The following is a 24,487-nucleotide window of genomic DNA, read 5'->3' on the forward strand; positions in this document are numbered from 1 at the left end:
TCATTCAGGCTTTTTTTTTTTTCACGAAGTGACCCTACCAGTAACACGCTGCTTGTCCTAATGTGATAATGCTTGTATCTATGGAGGAGCAGCGTTGCCACCCTAGGGCAGGACTTTAGAACACTTCCTCCCCTTCTTAATATTTGGGGGCGAGTAGTAGTCCCAAGTAGAGCTAAGGGATGGCACAGGACAATGTAACCAATAGCAGTCAGCACAAGAAGTTAGCAGCTCACAAGACTTCAGGCAGGATCAACAAATAATTATTTCCTCTAATCAAACAGATACTGTATATCAAAACACCTTCAATGGCATACCCAACCAGGGGCGGACTGACCATTTGGAAACTCAGGCACTGCCCGAGGGCCCGGGGTCAGTAGGGGGCCCCATGAGATGCCCCTGGCACCTTTTTCATAGGCTTTTTTGAGTTTGGGCAAGGACACAGGGGCCCCATGATCCCCTATTGCCCGGGGGCCCCATGAGTTGTCAGTCCACCCCTGTACCCAACACAACAAAAGGGAACAAATAAGAGAAGTTCATGGTAATGGTTGACATACCCTTTAAGTAATTCCTTGTAAGGAGATTTCTGTCACAGAGGATAATGATGGCGGAAGGGGCCTGTCGGCAGTGATAGGATCTGCACTCGCATTGCATTCAATAGATGTGTGAGGAGTAATATTTGTAAAGGAGATGGCTGCTTTTCTGTTCCTGACGCCCCCCAGACCACACACCCACACTACAATCCTCCCAAGAGACCTTTTGCACTTTCCTTGAACTTTGGAAGTTGTGACCAGAGATCAGCCAGGCTGCTGCTGAGAGGTCTGGACCAGAAGATGACCATCTCAGCTGGGACATTCCATATTCATTGGAGGATATGGTATCATGATGTCAAAACAGGAGTCATTTGATCTAGTAAACTCTTTGATACATTACACTGAAGCAATATTTCACTTTATTTTGGAGCTTAAGGCATACCCTTTATTAGCTAACTTAAAGCAGAGTCCACTCACCCTTTCAAAAAATAAAAGTCAACAGCTACAAAAACTGTACCTGCTGACTTTTAAAAAACAGCCATTTACCTGTCCCTCAGTCCTGCGGTGTGTTCCCCCCAGCCCATTTCACCGGCCGTCCTGTATTCCAGGAGGCCGGCATCTTCAGTGTGGGCATCCGGCTGTGACAGCTTGCAGCTTCACAGCCGGGTACCTACTGCGCATGCGCGAGAAGCGCTGCACTTCATGGTCCTATAGTGGGGGCAGCACAGTGGCTAAATGGTTAGCACTTCCACCTGGCAGTACTCGGGTCGTCGGTTTAAATCCCAGCCACGGCACCACCTGCCTGGAGTTTGCATGTTCTCACTATGCCTGCGTGGGTTTCCTCCGGGTACTCCGATTTCCTCTTACACTCCAAAGACATGCTGGTAGGTTAATTGACTCCTGTCTAAATTGGCCCTAGTATGTGTATGTATGAATGTGAGTTAGGGACCTTTGTAGATTGTACGCCCCTTGAGGGTTATGGACTGATGTGAATGTACAATATATATTTGTGTAAAGTGCTGCGTAAATGGACAGCGCTATATAAGTACCTGAAATAAATAATAAATAAATAGTTTTCTGGGACCTGTCACGTGTCCCAAAAGACTACAGGGAGGGAGGGAGGAAGGAAGGACACCTAGGCAATCAGACCGGAAGTGGGAGCGGGTACTTGTCAAATTCGGGTACCAGCTCTCCCTCCGCCCCCCAAAGGTGCCAATCCTTAATGGGGAGCAGGGGAGCAATCCTTAAAGCGGAACTTCCCCTTTTGGGTGGAGCTCCGCTTTAAGTTATTGAGGTGCAAGCTTTCAGAATATCTTTATCCTTTCTTCAGCCTTTATACATTTTAATACTTCATTTAAGAAATGTATAAAGTCTGAAGAAGGAACCTACTGTAAAGCATCCTGAAAAACTGCATCTACAGTAACTTAAAGTGGCTGTAAAGGATGAAGGTTTTACATGAAGGTAAAAAACCTTCTGGGGGGCGCTGCTTGAGGGGGAGTAGCCAGGCATGCTGGCAGGGACCCAAAAAGAAGAGGATCGGGGCTGCTCTGTGCAAAACCACTGCACAGAGCAGGTAAGTATAGACATGTTTGTTATTTTAAAAAAAACGATGCTTTAGTGTCACTTTTAAGTTGAAAGTAAAACTTTCTGCACTTATTGATGGCTAACACAGTACAATACTCTACTACTACGCTTACTGATCGCACAATATATAAGGAAGAGCAGAGTTGTCAACATCTCCATGTTTGGACTACAAACACCTTCCACTTTTCTCATCTCCATTACATAACATGGAAGTGTTTTGTAGTTCACAGAAGATGGATTGGAAGGATGATAACACAGAAAGTTACAAGGACATTGGATTTCTGGCTGGATCAGCAGATATTTTCTGTTTTTGCAGAAAATTTAATTAGCCTGAAAAAAAAACAAAAAAAAAACAAATTTATACATTTTAGTGTTTTTTTTTATTAAATTCAAAAGAGCAGAAACAATTGAATCCTAATAGTTGTATGGTGATTTGTCATTGAAGTGCAATCTAAACTCAAGCACAATATTTCAGTTGCTTAGATGTGATGGCTGTATTTGTTTTTTTGAAATACATTTTCAGCAAGTACAAACAATATCTGTTGGTCCTGCCAGAAATCCAGTATACTTGTAACTTCCTGTTTAATAACTTCAACCTCAATGTTATCAGCTTTTCTAACTATCTTCTGTGGACTGAAAAACACCCGAGCAGAGCAATTTTCATATGTTTTTCTTTGAGAGTTTTCCAAGCTTATACAAGCATTTTAGAAGTGTATTACAAGCATTTACATGTGTAATCAAGCTTTAGGTAATTTTATTTTAGCCAATAGAAAGCATTATGGGTGAAGAGCTATTATTTGGCAGGAAAACTCACAACAAAATGCTCGTAAAACACTTATTTTGTGCATTTTTCAGGCATTCCTATTGAATTCTATGGGGCCAAAAACACTATTTTTTACCTAAAAGAAGCTCATGTACTTTTTTGGAGCAACAGGCATTTTCCTATAGTCATAAAAATGCTCAGATGTGGACAAGGACCATTGAAATGAATAGGTTTTTGCTTGTTGAGCATATTGGAGCATATTGGGCAGAGTTGTGGATGGCTTTAGTCCAAGAGCAGCATACAGGTGACAGGGCTACTTTTCAGTAGATACAGTATAGTAAATGAGTATTGTCATCCTAGAACAGAAAGTGTGTTTATTGGAAGGGAGAAAATCCTGAAAAACAAAATTGATGCAGCAACCACATCTAAGGATGGGTAGGCTAGGCTGCAATATATCACATTGTTTTGGGGGTTTAGTACACTATAAGCTGACCATACATATGGCTATTTGCACAGAATTTCAATTACTTTTGAACCACCAAGAATGGCAAATACTGTCGCCATATGCTCAACAAGAATTTTGATGCTTTTCCAGATTTTGGTTGATTTTGCAGTTGAATCTGGGCAGTAAATTTACATCTTTAATACAATTTATTAAACAATGGAATTAAGATAAATAGAAATAGGAAAAACTACAGCAATTTCATTATAACAATTCGATTCTTTCCCCAAGCATTTGGTCTGAGCAGTTTAGATTCCGTCAACTTTTGTCCAATAGAAACCATCATTTCATTTAATTGTTCTGTGATTGCAACAAAAAATGGAATCAAATGTTTGATGGCTCTCTATTAATTTGCCCTGTTATGGTCTTCTTAGGTCTGGCAGCTGTCTCTCCCCCTCCTGTTGGGGTCACATCTCCTCCCATGATCAGAGGTGTGAGGATGTATTGTTTGGGCTCCTTTTGAAATGCAGCTCTGAAATGCTGAGATCAGGTTGAGTTTGATCTGCTCTCCTAAAGAAAGGTGTTAAAACAAGGGACAGCGGCCCCTCCTCCTCCGCATTCCTTATCCTCTCCTGGGAGGGGTATAACCCCTCAATCACTTTCCCACATCCAGACAGGAAAAAAAAACAAGGGAAAAAAGCAAAAATGGTTACAAAAATTATATTGGTGCAAACAAAGCAAAGCAAACAAAGCATAATTGTGGTATGTAGGATCGTGCTGTGGCTTTGCAGCGCTAGGGTCCTGAATTTTATTACCAACAGGGCTCTACTTATGGTGTTTGTATGGTCTAAGGTCCTCTGATGCAAGGACTGTTGTGAATGGCTGTGTTCCTTGTACAGCACTGCAGAATATTATTATTATAATAATACAGGATTTATATAGCGCCAACAGTTTGCTCAGCGCTTTACAATACATCTCTTAGATTGTAAGCTCCAAGGATCAGGCCCTTCTATGTATCCCTCTTGTATTGAACTGTATTGTTGCTGTATTGTCTCCCGTTATATTGTAAAGCGCTGAGCAAACCGTTGCGCTATATAAATCCTGTATTATAATAATAACGGGAGACGGTACAGCAACAATACAGTTCAATACAAGAGGGTTAGGAGGGCCCTGCTCCTTGGAGCTTACAATCTAGGAGGGAGTAAGAATATGTCAGCGCTATATAAATGTATAATAGAGTGTGACTATGGAGGGGACATTAGAGTGTAAACTCTGGTGCAGAGACTGATGTGACTGACTTGGGTCGGTTCACAACAGGATTGCACACCAATGTGCGGGGCTCTTTGACTCCACATTCATTTGAATGGGCTGAAAAATGCACTGGACCATGCAAAAAGTAGAACTTGCACTACTTTAAAAAATGCACTGCACTAGACTGCAGACTGCATGGTAGCATGCAATTTGGTGCCCGCAAACACACTGCGTTTGCCATCTGTGCTTGGGGTGCTGTTAACACATTGGCACCCCCATGCAAATCGCAAGGGCAGTGTGTTTGAACACAGTATGGGAAATGTGCATGGAACATGCCTTTCCCACACCGGGTTCTGATGTAAACCAGCACATAGTGTGCTCTGTACAGCACTGAGGAATATGTCAGAGATATAAATGCATAACATTGTGTGACTATGGTGAGTATGGTAAGTATAATGTGAATGGCTTAGTGTTTCTCTGTATAGCACTGCAGAATATGTCAGAGCTATATAAATGCATTATAATAATAGTGTATGACTGTGTTTGGACATTAGAGTGTAAGCTCCTCTGGAGCAGAGCCTGATGTTACTGAGAAAATCTGGCTGTACAGTGAAAGATTTTTTTTTCTGCCTGCAGGATTCTTCCATTCATGCTAAACAGAGCAGATAGATGATTCTCCCTCCACGGCTATTGTATTCTGATGGCCGGGACCACAGCGGGACCTGCATTTGTTTGAATGCAGGTGCTTTTCTTTGGCAGTTTTCCACTCTGCTCCTTAAGCTGGCCATACACAAGTCATTTTTGTCCATTCAAGGAGCAGATTGAACAAAAGAAAATGACTTGATTCCCCCATTCACACACTCTATGTGGATAAGGGAATCCCTCCTGTTGTGTTATTGTATTCTAACAGCAGGGAGATTTCCCTGCTGTCAGTATACACACATGAGGGTCCTGGGCTATAGCTGGCGACACTGTTTGAGAGAAGATTTTTCACCAGACTGGTTGTAAACAAGTTTTATTTATTTCAGGTACTTATATAGCGCCATCAATTTATGCAGCGCTTCACATATATATTGTACATTCACATCAGTCCCTAACCCTCAAGGAGCGTACAATCTAAGTTCCCTAACTTACATTCATACATACACATACTAGGGCCAATTTAGACAGGAGGCAATTAACCTACCAACATATCTTTGGAGGGTGGGAGGAAACCGGAGTACCCAGAGGAATCCCACGCAGGCACAGGGAGAAAAGGCAAACTCCAGGCAGGTGGTGCCGTGGTCGGGATTTGAACCAGCGACCTAGTACTGCCAGGCGGAAGTGCTAACTATTTAGCCACTGTGCTGCCGGTTGATTTATAGATTAACTTGTGTACAACCAGCCTGCTCATACACGGATCAAAATTCAGCTGGTCCCTATTGAACAGGCCAAATTTTGATTCATGTATGGCAAGCATTAGATTTCTCAGTTGAAAGATGTTGGGCAAAGTGATGCCAACAGGGCCACCAACCAATCATTGGGAACTTTGCTCAGCATATGACCAGCTTAAGTCCCTTCTGTAAAAAAATGAATTATTTCATACTCTATGCGATCCCATAGGAATACCGCTGTCCACTACTCTGTCCGGTCATTTCCATTCCCTTGCACAGAATGATATTCAATCATGTTACCTCGTAATTGCTATAAATGTCAATCTAACAGCTGCTTGTTTTAAGTTCATCAAATCCCCCTCACTGTCTGTGGCCAGCCTCACATTTTTGTAGAGGGGAAAGTTATCCCATAAAGGTTATCACAGAAATGGTGTGATTGATCTGTGAACATTCCTGCATCATACAAGTGGAAGGATCCCTTCATGACATCTGCACCCATATTGTCCCCTGAGGAGGATTCCTTATCTTGTTTTTTTTTTTTGTAAATTCCTGCATACAATTTGTCCATATTCAGTCTCTGCCTCAGCAACACGCCCCGCGCCTTTCCCTCCCAGACTACTGGCACCTTTCCAAATGCCATATAGCAGCTTTGCCAGCAATGGCCACAAGTAAGCATTCGGCAGCCTGCAGTGAGCACACTAGTGGACATGGGCAGACAGGTAGCCTGGAGGACTTGTGATGCCTCCAGCCTGTGATAAGTAATTAGCACTTTATCTGTCATCACTTGGTAAGAAATGCAGACACTGCATGCCCAGAGGTGCAAATTGATCCATATCTGTCGTGTTTTACATACTGGCCACTGTGCAGACACCACTTCACAGATCAATACAAATTACCATTTGGCTTCCAGGAGAGTAGGCTTGTTACTGTGCTGGAGAGCTTATGGTGTCCACTGTGTATTGATAAACCCAACACCAAAATGTAATACATTGAAGTGTACCAATTGTTAGATGTGGTGGCTCTGTTAGTTTTCTTTTTTTTATTATTATTATACAGGATTTATATAGCGCCGACAGTTTCCTCAGCGCTTTACATTATGGTGGGAGACAGTACAGTCACAATACAATTCAATACAAGAGGGATTCGAGGGCCCTGCTCCTTGGAGCTTACAATCTAGGAGGGAGGGGATAGTGGTACAAAAGGTAATGACTGTGGGGGATGGAGTGGTTGGAAGAGTAGAGGATTCCAGTATTAGCTGAGGGCGGGGTAGGCTTCCCTGAAGAGATAGGTTTCAGAGTGCGCCTAAAAGTGAGCAGAGTATGTGATAGATTGGGGTAGGGAGTTTCAGAGGATGGGGGAAGCTCTGGAGAAGTCCTGTAGATGAGCATGGGAGGAGGAGGAGTTTTCTTTTTTTTTAGGCTTTTTTCCCCCTCTGTTTTCACCTGGTGATCTGGCTAGTAACACACCCCATGTATTTGAGTGCCTGGACAGCAGCATTGTCATTGTGGGGGGAGGGGAGTGCTGGATGTACTAGTATATTTAAATACACTAACAAATTGAAGGCAAACTCCAGCTCACACTTTATAATCACTTACAGCAACAGTTTTGTTCCTTTTGAGATGAAGGGTTTACATAAATAACATTACATAATAAAGAAAAGCTTTGTAAGCACCCCTGTCAGTGGTAAATGGTTTGTCTCAACCCTCTTAACTGCTGCATCTGCAGGACAACTTGTCCTGTTGAAAAGTAACAGACGTACTGGTAGGATGACCAGATGATAATAAAGGAAAGAAAGTTTGAAAAAGGAAAATAAATGCAGCCAGCACATCTAAGAATTAGCAAGCTGCAATATAATATTATAATTATTATTATTATTATTAATAATAATAATAATAATAATAATAATAATAATAATAAAATGTTAAAATATGAAATGTTTGCTTTTGGTTTTTGTACAACTTTAAATAAGACTCAATGTGACCAAACTGATGAAATAGTAATCACAAACCATTCTGTCACTTTATAGAGCTGCTGATCATTTTTGACTATTTTATTAATCACCTCTGATTGCAGAGAGCCAGTTGTAATTTAGATTGATTCATTGGTCAGTTCTCATAGCCTACACTTTCCATAGTAGATATAACATTGTTATGTTTAGATTCTTCCCATCTTGAAACTCATTGTTTGATTTTGTCTTTCAGGAAGCAGAGAGGCTGCCTTCACCTATGCCATCAGCGCAGCAGGAGTGGTGAATGCCATCAGCCGTGCCTGCCGAGAGGGAGAGCTGGCCACTTGCGGCTGCAGCCGGACCGCACGTCCCAAAGACTTGCCCCGAGACTGGCTGTGGGGTGGCTGCGGGGACAATGTGGATTATGGCTACCGGTTTGCCAAGGAGTTTGTGGATGCTCGCGAGAGAGAGAAAAATTACCCGAGAGGGTCTGAAGAGCAAGCGCGGGCTTTAATGAACCTGCAAAACAACGAGGCAGGACGCAGGGTGAGTATGAATTATGCCTGCTGATTGTAACCTTCCAGGGCCAACCAAATCCTCTAAGTGTAGCTCCAGATAGCAGTAAAACTCAACAAGGGTTCTAATCCCTAACCACTCTTTTCAAAACGTTTGACTTGATGTACTGACTGACTGTGCCATGATTTGTATATGTATTTGCTCACTACTCAGTCAAATGCACAAAAAATGCAGCTCTTATTTTGTAGAGAGACTACAAAAATTACAAGTGTGACTGTTTTGGGATTTACATTGATCTTCTCCTTGCTTCTGTAGACGTTCAGAACTGGCATTCATGGAGTGAATGACTGGGGAACAAGGAATGGTCAACAAATGGAATTTTTCAATATGTTGGGAAGTTTCTTGCTCTTACTTTTCTTTGCCACTCAGCCATGGCAGAGGGATATGGGGTGTGTATTGTAGAGCTTTAGGTTTCATGAACACTGAATGTTTTTGACACCACTTTTAGGAGCTTCAGACGTCTTTTTTTTTTTACTGCCTCTAATCTCCCCTGCATGTTATCCTATGTGTTCATGCACACATAGGCTTTTAGCAGCATTTTGTGGCAGGAGAGTTTAGTAGCAGAAAAATAAAACACTGCCAGGGTGTTCTGGAGCAGCAGCATTTTGGCAAAAAAAAAGCTGACAGCTCCGAAACTCTCCCAAACTCTGTTAAACACAAGTGCCCAGCTTTTTTTTTTTTCAAAGCGGTATATAGCTGGTTGTTAAGAAGCGGCCAACAAGCCGTCTGCCACATCCTTAACAACGGGTAAGTCATCAGCTGTCAATGGGGTTACCTGCTGACAGCTGAATGTAAAACAAACAATTGCCGGCAATAAAAAAATTGAGAAAAAAACAACATGGGGGTCCCCACCCGATCCATTCCAGGCTGTTCAGGTCTGGTATTGCTTTTAAAGGGAACCCCATGCCAAATTAGAAAAAAAGAAAAAAAACACGTGGTTCCCCACCCCCCAAAATCTATACCAGACCCTTATCCAAGCACGCAGCCTGGCAGGCCAGAAAGGGGGGGTTGTGAGCGAGCACCCCAATCCCCAACCCCCCCCGAACCACAAAAACATGTTGATGAGAACAAGGGCCTTTTCAACCCCCCCAAAGGTCCACACTCAATGCTGGCTTTTTTTTTTTTTTTTCATGTTGGTGGCCGGCGTTCATCAAGACTGACGTTTGATTTACTTGGGGGAAATTGTTTTTGTTCTTTATTTTAATAAAGAGCTTGTCAAACACTTCATTTATTTACTTTTTGTCACTTTTTTTGGTGAATGACCCCATACACTCATTCACATAGGGAGGGGGCCCGGATCTGGGGGCCTCCTTGTTAAAGGGGGCTTACAGATTCCGATAAGTCACCCCCTGCACCCCCACAACCACTGGGCCAGGATTGTGGGAAAGAGGCCATTGCCCTCATCAATCTGGGGACAAGGTGCTGTGGGGGTGAGCCCCCTTACTCCAAAGCACCCTCCCATGTTGAGGGCATGTGGCCTGGTATGGTTCAGAAGGGGAGATGGGGGGGGGCGCTCGCTTGTTCCTCCTTTTCCTGGTGTGCCAGGCTGCATGCTCAGATAAGGGTCTGGTATGAATTTTGGGGGAAACCCATGCTGTTTTTTGTTTTATTTTTTAAATTTTGGCATGTGGTTCCCCTTAAACTCCATACCAGAACCAAAGGCCGCAGTATGCATTGGGGGGGGGACCTCCACTCTGTTTTTGTCTCAAAAACATGATGACTCATCCGTTGTTAAGAATTCGACGGATTCACTGGTTGTTAAGGATGCTGGTGGCCCTGCTCCTTAACGCTAACACTACTAAACGTAGTTTACACACTGTGCTAAATATTGCTAAAAGCCAACAAAAAACACAAAAATATTAGCCTTTTTTTTAGCCATCGTTTTTTAGCAGTTTTTAGCTTCTAGTGTGCATGAAGCCTTAGATTTTCAATGCTCAGCATAAATGAATACACCCCAACAGATTTGCCAGAAAACTTTACTTTCAGAATCAACATTTTCTATGGGACACTATACTACAAAATACTCCCACAAATTTGCACACACAAAAAAGTATTTTTCCTAACAAATTAATTAATGACCATGTTGCAAAAATGAATACACCCCAATGAAAGTCTTTGGAGCACAGCTACATTTTAGACGTCAAAATTCTAATTGACAAGAATTCAACTACAGATGAGTCTAATTATTCATTAAAGAGTTGTCCATCAGACAGTTGATTATAAAAAGGCGTTACTTAACAACCCCTTCCCATTTCATACTGTCAGCAATGGCACCACATAGAAGAGAAAGGGAAGGCACGACAAAGAAAATAATTTCTTTACACAAGAAAGGTGAAGGTTACAAGAAGATCAGCAAAGCGTTACTTATCAGTCAGATTACTGTAGCAAAAGTGATACAAAAATGTAACAAAGATGGAACTGCAACCATCTTACAGAGATGTCCAGGCCATCCATGGAAGTTACCACCTCGACAGGACCATCTTCTGATGAGAAGAGCTGAGGAAAATTGCCATGCAAGTTCACTGCAGTTAGCTAAAGAAGTAGAAAGCCAAACTGGGGTGATTTGTTTCCCGTGACACAATACGGTGTACACTGCAGAGGAATGGCATGCATGGGTGTCGTCCACGAAGGAAGCCTCTCCTAAAGCCCATGCACAAAAAAGCCCGCATGGAAGTTGCCAGGGCCCATGCTCAAAAAAATGATGATTACTGGGACTCTGTACTCTGGAGTGATGAGACCAAGATAAATTTTTTTGGAACTGATGGCTTCAAAATTGTATGGCGTTGCAAAGGTGAGGAGCACAAAGAAAAATGCATGGTGCCTACAGTGAAACGTGGTGGCAGTGTCCTTCTGTGGGGCTGCAACGATGGTATCATGAATTCATGGATGCACTGCTCTATATGAAAAGAGAGGCTGCTACCATAACTCTGTGCCCTTGGTCGTTGTGCACTTTTTTAGCATGACAGTGATCCAAAACACACGTCTAAGGTCACTGTTGAATTTCTGAAGAAGAACAGGGTGAAAGTGATTCAGTGGCCAAGTATGTCTCCTGATCTGAACCCAATCGAACACCTATGGGGAATTCTGAAGAGACAAGTTGAGCATCACTCTCCATCCAGCATCCAGGCTCTAAAAGAGGTCGTTCTTGAAGAATGGAAAAAGCTAGATGTTGCACTATATCGCCAATTTGTTAATTCCATGCCTAGAAGACTTGGTACTGTTCTTACAAATCATGGAGGTCATACAAAATACTAGATGTCGTAGCTTTTGTTGTGGGGTGTATTCATTTTTGCATCAACTAATTTCAGTAAAACTGAAGATTTTGTAATCTAAGTTATATTATTAACCTTAGTTTCATGTAATGAGCTAAACAAATATTCTATAGAACTCAGCTTTGTAAAAATTTTGGAAATTGTTCTTGTGTTCATTAAGATATTGATTAAAATCTTACTTTTCAAAAGGGGTGTACTCATTTATCCTGAGCACTGTAGACTCTTTTAAACACCTTTTCTCCTTAGAAAAGCAGCATAAAAAAATGTGGTAAAAGCTGTGTTTTGTATGTGCATTTATGCACATTTGCATGCCTAGCATTAATGCATTCTGTTGGTCAGGATATTAATTTATTAATTATTTACTGCATTTGGGCAGAAAAACCAAGTTATTTCTGCTACGTTGAATGTGCAAGTAATGTGCTTTTTTCTGCCTCTAAATGCTCCTGCTGCTAAACACCAGTAAATGCCTATGTGTGCATGGACACCTAGGCTAACATGGAGGGGCGTTTAGAGGTTAGAACACAAAACAGTCAAACGCCCCTAATAGCCACATTAGGTGTTTGGGAGCTGCAGTGTCCATGAGGCTTAAGTATTAGAGACTGAAATAGTATACAAATAGTTCCAGCTTTGGAGGCTTCTGGGGAGCTTGGAGATTAAACTTTGGTTCTCCTATCACATGAATATTTGGCAACAGAGTACTATCAAGTCACATTCCAACACGTGTAGGTATGCCTTTTAAGTATCCTACTCTTGTGCATGTTTATGTTTATATAAGATTCAGATATTAAATAAAGGGCAGCATACAGTTACAATACAATTAAATATGAGGGTTAGGAAGGCCCTGCTCGTGAGAGCTTGCAATCTAAAAATGGAGGTTGATACAAAAACTAATAACTTTGTGGCCATAAGTTGATGGAGAAAAATAAAAGCTCAGTTGTTAGGTAGAGATGGCATATGCTTCCTGAAAAGCAGGCAGAGTAAGAGATGGCTGGATTGAGATAGGGAGTTCCAGAGAATAGGGGAGGCTCTGGAGAAGTCCTAGAAGCGAGCATGGAAGGAAGTGATGAGGGAGTTAGAGCAGGAGGTCTTGGGTGAAGTGGATAGGACAGTTTGGGTGATATTGTGAAGTAAGGTTGGTGATGTAGCTCGGTGCAGAGTTCTGGATGTCCTTGTATATTGTTAGTATTTTGAATTTTAATTAATTGGGCTAGTGGAAGACAGTGTTTATGAATGAGTTTATGCCAGTCTTATATCAGTACAATGGGTGATTGTTTGAGCATCACCAATATTGGAGATCTGTGTTGTTCTTTTTTCCTTTTGTAGTACTTTTATAGTACTTCCTTTTGGAGTACTTCTTGGACCTTGAAAAGGGGACATACCTCGAAAGCTTGTCCTGAAAATGGTATGTTAGTGCAAATAAAAAAAGTATCACAGACAGTACTCAATTGTTCCTTTTGTACAAAGCTGACATCAGGACTGTCTGCCAAAAGTATAAATTTGTACATTTGTCTATAATGTTGATCCATGTTTATGTCAATAGTTGTACAATCCTGTCCTGGAGCCTCATGGGTGCTGGATGCTCCCCTAGTTCTTGCACCTTTGTGCTTGAAGCTTAAAGCAGAGTTCCACCCAAAAGGGAAAGTTCTTCTTTAAAGATTGGTTCCCCACTTCCCATTAAGGATTGGCACCTTTGGGGAGCGGGTACCCGAAATTGACAGGTACCCGTTCCCACTTCCACTGCAATTGCCTAGGCGATCGGAAGCGGAAGGTGTCCTCCTACCCTCCCTCCCTGTAGTCATGTGGGACATGTGACAGGTCCCAGAAGACAACGGGGCCATTCAGCTACTCGCGCATGCGCAATGGGCACCCGGCTGTGAAGCCGCAAGCTGTCACAGCTGGGTGCCCACACTGAATATGCCGGCGCCTGGAATACAGGCTGTGGCGGGGGCACCGCGGGATCATGGGACAGGTGAGTGGCTGTTTTTTAAAAGTCAGCAGCTACAGTTTTTGTAGCTGGTGACCTTTATTTTTTTTACAGAATGAGTGGAACTCCACTTTAAAGGCGATGTCAGGTGAGCAAAATTGTTGCTGCTGAGTTCTTGCGTTTTTGCTAAACCACTTACCTCCTTCTATGGTGTTGCTCAGTTGGTGGGTGGACCACCAAGAATTCCCTCCATTGTTTTTCCCTAAGTAGTGAATGCGACTTTGCAGTAGTCTGGAACATTAAGGGAGAGATGCTTGTTAAAGGATGTTGTTGGTGATTCTGTAAGAGGTTGATTTACTAAAACTGGAGAGCACAACATGTGGTGCAGCTCTGCATATAAACATATCAGCTTGCAGTTTTTTTTTTTTTTTTGCCAAAGCTCAATTGAACAAGCTGAAGTTAGAAGCTGATTGGCTCCCATGCACAGCTTCACAAGATTGTGCACTCTCCAGTTTTAGTAAATCAATCCCTAAGTGTGACATCAACCAGGGGTTCCAGAGATGAATGAGAAGATGGAGTGGTGAGAACTGCTGACATTTGTCTCATAGGAAAAGATCAGGACCACACACACATCTTCCAGCAGATCGAAAATTCTTCCTGTGCAATAACAACTCACATCAGCCACCAATTCCATGTAATGACTGAAATTGGGAGCATCATTTGTAGTACTTGGCCTGTTTATGGCCACCTTTTGGCTGATCTTTTTTTTTTTGTGGGGGGGTTGGCTTGGGATGAAGTTGATGATGCTTCACCTGTTAGAAAATTCCTTTAGAGCGTAAGTGCTTTGTTAGCAAAGTAAATGCAGCTGCTGAACCAGCAAGAGAGCGTTCAGCTGACATAACATAATACAGAGTCATGAACTGTCCTGTGTGTGTTATATAGGAGGGGGCAGCCAGAAATCTCTCATACATCTCTAACATGGGCAGACTGATAACTCATGGGGCACCCAGGCAATAGGGGATCATGAGGTCCCTGTGTCCTTGCCCACGCTCAAAGCACACCCAAAAAAGCCTATAAAAGGTACCAGGGGCATTTCATGGGGCCCTCTACTGACCCCGGGGCCTCAGGCAGTGCCCGAGTGCTCGAATGGTCAATCCGCCCCGATCCCTAATATGGAATTACATTTTCATATATTTGAAACCAAACACAATGGGCCCAATAAACTCAGTGATGCAACATTTAAATAGAGCAGATTGCAACATTTTCCCTAATGCAACATAAATAAGAGAATAACTATTTGTGCGACATGCAATTATAAAGGCCATATATATTTTAGGCACATAAAATAGGCACATTAGTGCGCCAAGTAGTATATGGTACAGGAATCTTTTTATAAACTATGGTCACTGCATCATAATACATAATTTGTTGCAGCTTGCTACTTGTTTGCAACAATTTCGCTCATAAATGTCACTGGCTTTAAGTACCATCTCTATGCTGATGACACACAAATCTATCTTTCTACCCCTCACCTCACCCCTTCAGTCTTCTCTCACATTACTAACCTACCAAGTGACATATCATATGGATGTCACTCCACTTCCTCAAACTCAATCTTTCCAAAACTGAGCTCTTAGTATTCCCTCCATCCCGAGCCCCCTCCCCTGACTTCTTCATCAAGATCAATAATACAATCATCAGTCCCTCCCCTCATGCCAGGGTGCTAGGTCTAATCCTAGACTCCCATCTGTCCTTTCAGCCCCAAATCCAATCACTGTCCAAATCTTGTAGACTTCACCTCCACAACATCTCCAAGATATGGCAGTTCTTAACCTCGGAAACCACTAAGCAACTTATCCACTCCCTTGTTATATCTCACCTTGACTATTGTAACTCCCTCCTCATTGGCCTACCTCATCGCAGGCTATCCCCTCTTCAGTCTATCATGAATGCTGCCAGACTCATCCACCTTACTAACCGTTCTGTATCTGCCACCCCTCTCTGCCAATCGCTCCACTGGCTTCCCATTGCCCAACGGATAAAATTCAAAACATTAACAATAACGTATAAAGCCATTTATAACTCTTCCCCAAAGTACATCACCGATCTTGTCTGTAAATATCACCCAAACCGTACTCTCTGCTCCTCACAAGACCTCCTGCTTTCTAGCTCCCTTGTCTCCTCCTCCCATGCTCGTCTCCAGGACTTCTCCAGAGCTTCCCCCATCCTCTGGAATTCTCTACCCCAATTTATCAGACTATCGCCTTCTCTGCTCACTTTTAGTCGATCTCTGAAAACCTATCTCTTCAGGGAAACCTATCCTGCCCTCAGCTAATAATGGAATCTTCTACTCTTCCAACCAGTCCATCCCCCACAGTTACTACCTTTTGTAACACTAGCCCCTCCCTCCTAGACTGTAAGCTCCATGGAGCAGGGCCCTCCTATCCCTCTTGTATTGAACTGTATTGTTGCTGTATTGTCTCCCATTATATTGTAAAGCGCTGAGCAAACTGTTGGCGCTATATAAATCCTGTATAATAATAATACAAGACATAGTAGAAGTGTTGAAGCAGATGGAACAACAGCTTGCAGTGGGAGATCAGGTACTGCTTGAAGTGGACTGGGTGGGAAGATCCATACAGTCACTGTAGCTCTACAAAAAGCAAAAAAGGAGGGATAGATCGGTATAAAAAATATTCTTTTGCAGCATCTGGGGTTTTTAAATCAAGTTGATTTAAAGCGCAACTCCTCAGGTATTAAAACACCAGTTAATCCCATTATGGATTCATTAGAAAATTGCTAATAGTATTTGCACACAATTGACACAGGTGCTCGAATTTGTCACAATATCAGAGCCCCTGCACAGCAATTCTGGGAGAGGGACAGGCAGCACTAGAAGCCTGAAAAGCTCTATTGCTTTTCATGATGCTGTTGCTTACAGGAGGGTAGAGTACAGCAATGACCTCATCAGTGTGCTGCTGCCCCTTCATTGTCCAATCACAAGCTGAGACCAGGCTGTAGTGATTAACTGCAGTATAGTGTGAAGAGAGGACCAACACCTGGCTGTTTTTTCTGCGGGGCCGGTGCTTCCACTAGGCAAACTAGACTGCCACCTAGGGGTGCCTGGGCACAGCACAGGCTGGCACTCTCTCTGTATGGCCTATGGACCTCTTGTATAATTTCTTCATTTCCCTGCAGAGTCACCCTCTCCTCATACACAGGAAATTATGGTAACTTTACTTTGCACAATTGTCTCACAGCCTGTCCACACACATGACCATTTAGTATAATAGTATTCCATGTAGCAGTGAAGTGTCGGCTCCCCCTAGGATGGGAAGTGATGACATTAGCCTAGGACCCCGGGTGGTCAGCCGTCTCTGATCGGAGGATCGGTCTGTACATCTCCAGTACACACACTGGCACACAGGATCCTCCAGCTGTAACAAGTAGCTGGCTACTGACCGACTAGGGCATGTCCAGCACTGGCTCTGCCTTCTACACAGCTGGAGCCAATCAATAGGTGGGGGTGTGCTCTGGTTGCAGGGTTAACCCTATCTGAGTAGGATGATCAGGGACCGATGTTATGAGAGGGAAGCGGTTTAGTGCTGGGAGGCCACTTGTCCTGTTTTTAAACAATTCTATTTTTTGAAGGGGCGCAAGTAGCTGGTCTTGCTTAGGGTGCAAAATAGTCTAGCACTGGCCCTGGCTGTCTGGCCACAAGACTGGTTGAGCAAAAGGAAAAAATATTTAGCAGGTATTATTTCACATAAATATTTATGTTGTGATTTTGTGTTTTTCCGGAGTCCAACTTTAGATGCCCAGGGATTTTCGAGTGTAGTTATTCCTGCATGCCAACAGGCTTGTCCAAAAGGTTTCCGATAGCTATTGTGATCAGGATTAGTTAAATAAGGTTGGCCATAGATGGATCTTTTTTTTTTTTTATAGTTTTTGATCAGCCAGACGGCTGATAAAAAAGAAAAATGAACCGATTCCCCCATCCACACATTTGAGGTGTATGAAGAAATCTTCCCTATGGTGCTATTTTATTCTGACAGCAGGACTCCTCTGCTGCCAGAATACACTGATCAGTTCTGCAGCTGAAAAGTTTTCAACTTTTCTTTTTGAGAGAAGCTGATCGATCAACTTCTCTCTAGCACAGCGGTTCTCAACCTGGGGGTCGCGACCCCTTTGGGGGTCGAACGACACTTTCCCAGGGGTCGCCTAAGACCATCGGAAAACACATATTTCCGATGGCCTTAGGAACCGAGACACCGCTCCTTGATCCGTCTGCAGGTGTGGGCGGGATGACATGCCGTCCCTGTCATCTGGACACACCCCCGGGATCAATCCTTCCTTGTCGGTGATTGGCCGCCGGAACTGTAGCTCAAGAGAGGCACACAGGCGGCCAATCACCGGCGAGGAGGTGGAGCTTGGAAAGGAGGAGCCGAGCGGCACCGCGAAGCACGAGCGAGTGAAGAGGAGGAAAGCGGCCGGAGAAGGAAGACATCTGACCGGTAAGTGTTTGTACCATGGGAGAGGGAGGGAGGGAGCGAGCCCAGGCTGGAGCAGGGGTCAGCAAGGTAAGTATCATTGGTGTCAGTGGGAGGAATAGTGCCCAATCATTGGTGTCACTATTACCAATGATGGGGCACTATTCCTCCCCCCACTGACACCAACGATGGGCACTATTCCTCCCACTGACACCAACGATGGGGCACTATTCCTCCCACTGACACCAACGATGGGGCACTATTCCTCCCACTGACACCAACGATGGGGCACTATTCCTCCCACTGATACCAACGATGGGGCACTATTCCTCCCACTGACACCAATGTTGGGGCACTATTGCTCCCCCTGATGCCAACGATGGGGCACTATTCCTCCCACTGACACCAATGATGGGGCACTATTCCTCCCACTGATACCAATGATGGGGCACTATTCCTCCCACTGACACCAATGATGGGGCACTATTCCTCCCACTGACACCAATAATGGGGCACTATTCCTCCCACTGACACCAGTGATGGGGCACTATTCCTCCCACTGACACCAATGATGGGGCACTTTTCCTCCCACTGACACCAGTGATGGGACACTATTCCTCCCACTGACACCAGTGATGGGGCACTATTCCTCCCACTGACACCAATGATGGGGCACTATTCCCCCCACTGACACCAATGATGGGGCACTATTCCCCCCACTGACACCAATGATGGGGCACTATTCCCCCCACTGACACCAATGATGGGGCACTATTCCCCCCACTGACACCTATGATGGGGCACTATTCCTCCCATTGACACCAACGATGGGGCACTATTCCTCCCCCCACTGACACCAACGATGGGGCATATTCCTCCCCCCACTGACACCAATGATGGGGCACTATTCCTCCTTCCACTGACACCAATGATGGGGCACTATTCCTCCCACTGACACCAACGATGGGGCACTATTCCTCCCACTGACACCAACGATGGGGCACTATTCCTCCCACTGACACCAACGATGGGGCACTATTCCTCCCACTGACACCAACGATGGGGCACTATTCCTCCCACTGACACCAACGATGGGGCACTATACTTCCCTCTGATACCAACGATGGGGCACTATTCCTCCCACTGACGCCAATGTTGGGGCACTATTGCTCCCCCTGATGCCAACGATGGGGCACTATTCCTCCCACTGACACCAATGATGGGGGCACTATTCCTCCCACTGATACCAATGATGGGGCACTATTCCTCCCACTGACACCAATGATGGGGCACTATTCCCCCCACTGACACCAATAATGGGGCCGTATTCCCCCCACTGACACCAATGATGGGGCACTATTCCTCCCACTGACACCAGTGATGGGGCACTATTCCTCCCACTGACACCAGTGATGGGACACTATTCCTCCCACTGACACCAGTGATGGGGCACTATTCCTCCCACTGACACCAATGATGGGGCACTATTCCCCCCACTGACACCAATGATGGGGCACTATTCCCCCCACTGACACCAATGATGGGGCACTATTCCCCCCACTGACACCAATGATGGGGCACTATTCCCCCCACTGACACCAATGATGGGGCACTATTCCCCCCACTGACACCAATGATGGGGCACTATTCCCCCCACTGACACCAATGATGGGGCACTATTCCCCCCACTGACACCTATGATGGGGCACTATTCCTCCCCCCACTGACACCAACGATGGGGCACTATTCCTCCCCCCACTGACACCAACGATGGGGCACTATTCCTCCCCCCACTGACACCAATGATGGGGCACTATTCCTCCCACTGACACCAATGATGGGGCACTATTCCTCCCACTGACACCAATGATGGGGCACTATTCCCCCCACTGACACCTATGATGGGGCACTATTCCTACCACTGGCACCAATGATGGGGCACTATTCCTACCACTGACACCAATGATGGGGGCACTATTCCTACCACTGATACCAATGATGGGGCACTATTCCTCCCATTGACATCAGTGATGGGGCACTATTCCTCCCACTGATATCAATGATGGGACACTATTCCTCCCACTGACACCAATGATGAGGCACTATTCCTCCCACTGCAAAATTACAGTTATGAAGTAGCAACGAAAATAATTTTATGGTTGGGGGTCACCACAACATGAGGAACTGTATTAAGGGGTCGCGGCATTAGAAAGGTTGAGAACCACTGCTCTAGCAGCAACCACCATAGATAGATTGAAATGTGGCTGGTCCCTGGTGAACCAGCTAAATTACAATCCATCCATAGCCAGCTTAATACTGTAAGGCCTCATGCACACTGGGCTGACGGCTACTGTGGAAGGATGGTGCCCTGAACAGTACTAACAACTATCTTTGACCAGTTTTAGGATTGGACAGATCCCAGAAGCCAGGTAGCCAATGCCCCAGTGCACCTAACTTTTTTAGTTGTCAATGAAGCTGGCTCCTAAAAAATCCTGCTGGCTCCTGGTTTGGACAGGCTTGCTCCTGAACTCCATATTAATTTATCCAACCCTAGCTTAGCTCAGATGTTCCTGGTCGGTGATATGCTAAACTTCGAGAATTGTGATGGTCACCACAAGACTCCAATCTTACATCTGTGCCTAGCTTTGGTCTACAGCCTACAGACAGTCCTCAGCTGCAGGAGATCTTGCACAAACAGTCCATATCTATAGGTAGAACAATTTCAGATCAAAGCAGCTTTAAAAAAAATTCTTGCAGTGTTTTCTTCTCTCTAATTTCAAGCTGAGTGTTTTAAGTAGCACAAACACAAAATCAGATTTTTCCAAGTAATGTCTCCTCAAGCTTGTCTTTGTCACTTTATCAAGCTGCACCAAATGTTCTGAAAGAGTGACAAGGTTAGGAATGTCACATCTCCTTCACAGGCCATAAAGCAGGACACAACTAACAAATACAATCTCACCTAGGGGTCCAGAACCCCCTACACTCTCACTGTAATAAAGAGGTCATAAACCGACTATCACACCTCCAGCATAACACAAATGTTCTGTTCCTGTCCTGGCCTGGGGGGGGTGGGGGTGTTTACTCTCTCCCCTCCTCTGGCTTTTATGGTCCTTCATTTCTTTGTTTATGCCTTGTGCTGTTGTTGTGACACTTCCTCTCTTTTCAGTTGCCCCCCCCCCCCAAATAACTGCAGACCCCCCCCCCTCACATTCCTGTTTGTCCTACCTGGGTCCTCTCATTACTTGAGATGTGTTTGACTTTCCAGAATTAATAGGGTTCAACAAACTTATTCTATACCAGTAGCTAGTTGGTACCAGTCTGGCACATTTGTGGTCTTTTTGAATATTTTACATTTTTAATTGTATAATTTTTTCCTGATTTTGCCACACAATATCAATCACCAATCTATCAAACCGTAATGCAGAAAGTTGTGACTTGGAGCATAGAGAAGCCTCAGAAAATATGACGAGATGAGGACAACAAAATATTTTTGGTATCAAAAATCTTTATACATTTCCTTGCCAAGCTTTGTTTTACTTAAAATAATTACTGGCAATAAAAATACCAGATAGCAAGGCTTTATAGATTGGCTCATAGTATGCACATGTTAGACTTGCTATGGTATTTTTTATTGTTGAGCTGCGCAGTGTTGCTAAAATTGAAAGTATGTGTTTTCATGTGTTGAGGTACATTTTCATTTTAAGGGCTTGTCCACACCAGGAGCTTTGGGCTGCATTGGGCAATGTTGTCCAATGCAGTCTAAGAGCAAGAACAAGGCAATGTCCCTTATGTCCTATGGCTGGAGTTTACACCAATGCACTGCTTTGTTAAAAATGTGGCAGGTATGGTTTTTTCGTGCATTGGGGCAAGTGTGAAGGGGCCTTAAAAAGTTCACTTTGAGGGTCCTTTTAGACCTGTATGCTTTAGTAATGCACACAGCATTGTATGTTACATGCATTGCTGCATTGTATAGGAATTCATTTTGAATGGCACCCCAACGAACTAAGGCAATGCACATGTTGCAGTGAGCAACAAGGTGGTAATTTTGTGGCACGTATGATTTTTGTGACTTTTTTTGGCATTGGCAGCCCATTATTTTCAAAAGGCTGCCTTAATGCAGTGAACATTAATGTGCAACATAATGCGCATTAACGCACCACAAAAATGTAAATGGGTCCCTAAACATTTATAAATTACAAATCTCTATTGATGACCATTGACCCTGAGCATAACCAGCTATTACTGCATTTGTACACACTGCCCCAACTTTCTTGCTGCCTTTTCTATAACAAACCCCTCCAAAGCTCCCATAGGGAGTTAACTGGATTGGAACAAATGATGCTCAATTAACTCCCCACACTTGCAGGCAGCATGCAGTGTAGGAACCTCTGTTCTATCTTACCAGCCCTTTGAATGAGCAGATCCCCATCTTATTATTTGATGTGTGATCTCAGTGAAGTGACTTCTGTTCTATTCCCTAGATGTAAGACCCCCTGTGTGTATCCTAATTGCTGAGTTCCTATGTGAGGAAGCTGAGGCTTTAATGTGGAAATGGTCGAGCTGTCTTTGAGTTGGCAGAAAATAAACTCTTGTGTAACTCTTTTCTCTTTTCCTTTAACTCTTCCACATTGTTCTTCCACTTCCAAGGAATATCAAATAGAGATCCTCAGTGTTCTATTCACTGCATTGTATAGTTCTTCACACTTATCCTTACTGCAAACAAGACAGGACTTTGTTACCTGTTACCTGAACTTGGCACACTTATAGCTATCACTGCTGCGAATTGCAGATTTTTTTTTCTTAGCCTAACATAGTCTTTATGCTGAAAATTCTGAACTAACCCTTTGCACATGGTAATATACCCTTAAATAATAAAATATTTCTAGCAAAGCTTTGCCAAAAAATAAGGATTCTCGTGTCGCATGTATTGCAATACATGTTCAAGCTGGACAACTGTATCAAAGTAATCCCTCTCTGGCCTGTCCCTACTCTACTCTGTAAAATGCCAAAATATAGCATTCAGGTGAAACTTGAAAAATTAGAATATCGTGCAAAAGTGAATTTATTTCAGTAATGCAACTTAAAAGGTGAAACTAATATATGAGATAGACTCATTACATGCAAAGCAAGATAGTTCAAGCCGTGATTTGTCATAACTGTGATGATTATGGTTTACAGCTCATGAAAACCCCAAAACCACAATCTCAGAAAATTAGAATATTACATGCAATCAATAAAACAGGGTCCTCTGCTACTTGTCACATGTTCAAAATAAAAAAAAACACCCTTTGGGATGCAGACCAGTAACCACTTAAGGTCTACCCTATAGCAGTTTTACTACTACAGGGTGGCTCTCTATATATACATGATTTTGCACTTCCACCATAGGGGGGTGCGTGCGTGCATGCTGCCGGCTGGTCACTTTTGCTGTGAACACTCACAGTAGAAGCCGATCTGCGAGTGCCATTGAATGGATGTCTGCTGCTAACCACCGATCATCAGATAGGACACAGAACAGAGCTCTGCCTATGTGAACAAATGTACACCAAGCACATAGCTAGGCACACAGTTAACCCTTTTATCATCTTTAGCCCCTTCCCAACCAGTATCATTAGCACAGTGTCTGTACATAGTGCATATTTTTAGCACTGATCACTGTATTAGTGTCACTGGTTCCCACAAAGTGTCGCTGATCGCTGCCATTACTAGTATTAAAAAAAATAAATTAAAAAAATTCAGTATATGTCCCATAGTTTGTAGACGCTATAACTGTTGTGCAAACTAAGCAATATATGCTGCTTGGGATTTTTTTTTTACCAAAATATGTAGCAGAATACATTTTGGCCTAAATTTATAAAGAAGTTAGATTTAAATTTTTTTTTTATTGGATATGCTTTATAGTAGAAAATTATATTTATATATATTAGATACACAGTATCTCACAGAAGTGAGTACACCCCTCACATTTTTGTAAATATTTTATTCTATCTTTTCATGTGACAACACTGAAGAAATGACACTTTGCTACAATGTGACGTAGTGAGTGTACAGCTTGTATAACAATGTAAATTTGCTGTCCCCTCAAAGTAACTCAACACACAGCCATTAATGTCTAAACCACTGGCAACAAAAGTGAGTACACCCCTAAGTGAAAATGTCCTTTTTTTGTTTATAATGCAAAAGGTAACAAAACGCAGAGGGGATCAAATACCACCAAAAGCTCTATTTGTGGGGAAAAAATGACATACATTTCATTTATGTACAGCGTGCATGACTGCGCAATTGTCAAAGTAATACAGGGCTGTATCGCAAAAAATGGCCTGGTCAGGAAGGG

General features: G+C 43.5%; 1 protein-coding gene across 1 annotated transcript in view; it reads left to right on the top strand.

Moving 5' to 3' along the window:
* WNT5B (Wnt family member 5B) overlaps positions 1-24,487 on the top strand; it is a 200,987-nt gene that overhangs the window by 165,554 nt on the left and 10,946 nt on the right. The window contains exon 4 of the mRNA XM_089671813.1: positions 8,145-8,437. Within this exon, the coding sequence (XP_089527939.1) occupies positions 8,145-8,437 (293 nt within the window). The remainder of the gene's footprint in view (positions 1-8,144; positions 8,438-24,487) is intronic.

The sequence above is a fragment of the Staurois parvus genome, unplaced genomic scaffold (assembly GCF_062004578.1).
Source record: "Staurois parvus isolate SC_StPar_1 unplaced genomic scaffold, SC_StPar_1.0 ptg000114l, whole genome shotgun sequence".
NCBI lineage: Eukaryota > Metazoa > Chordata > Amphibia > Anura > Ranidae > Staurois > Staurois parvus.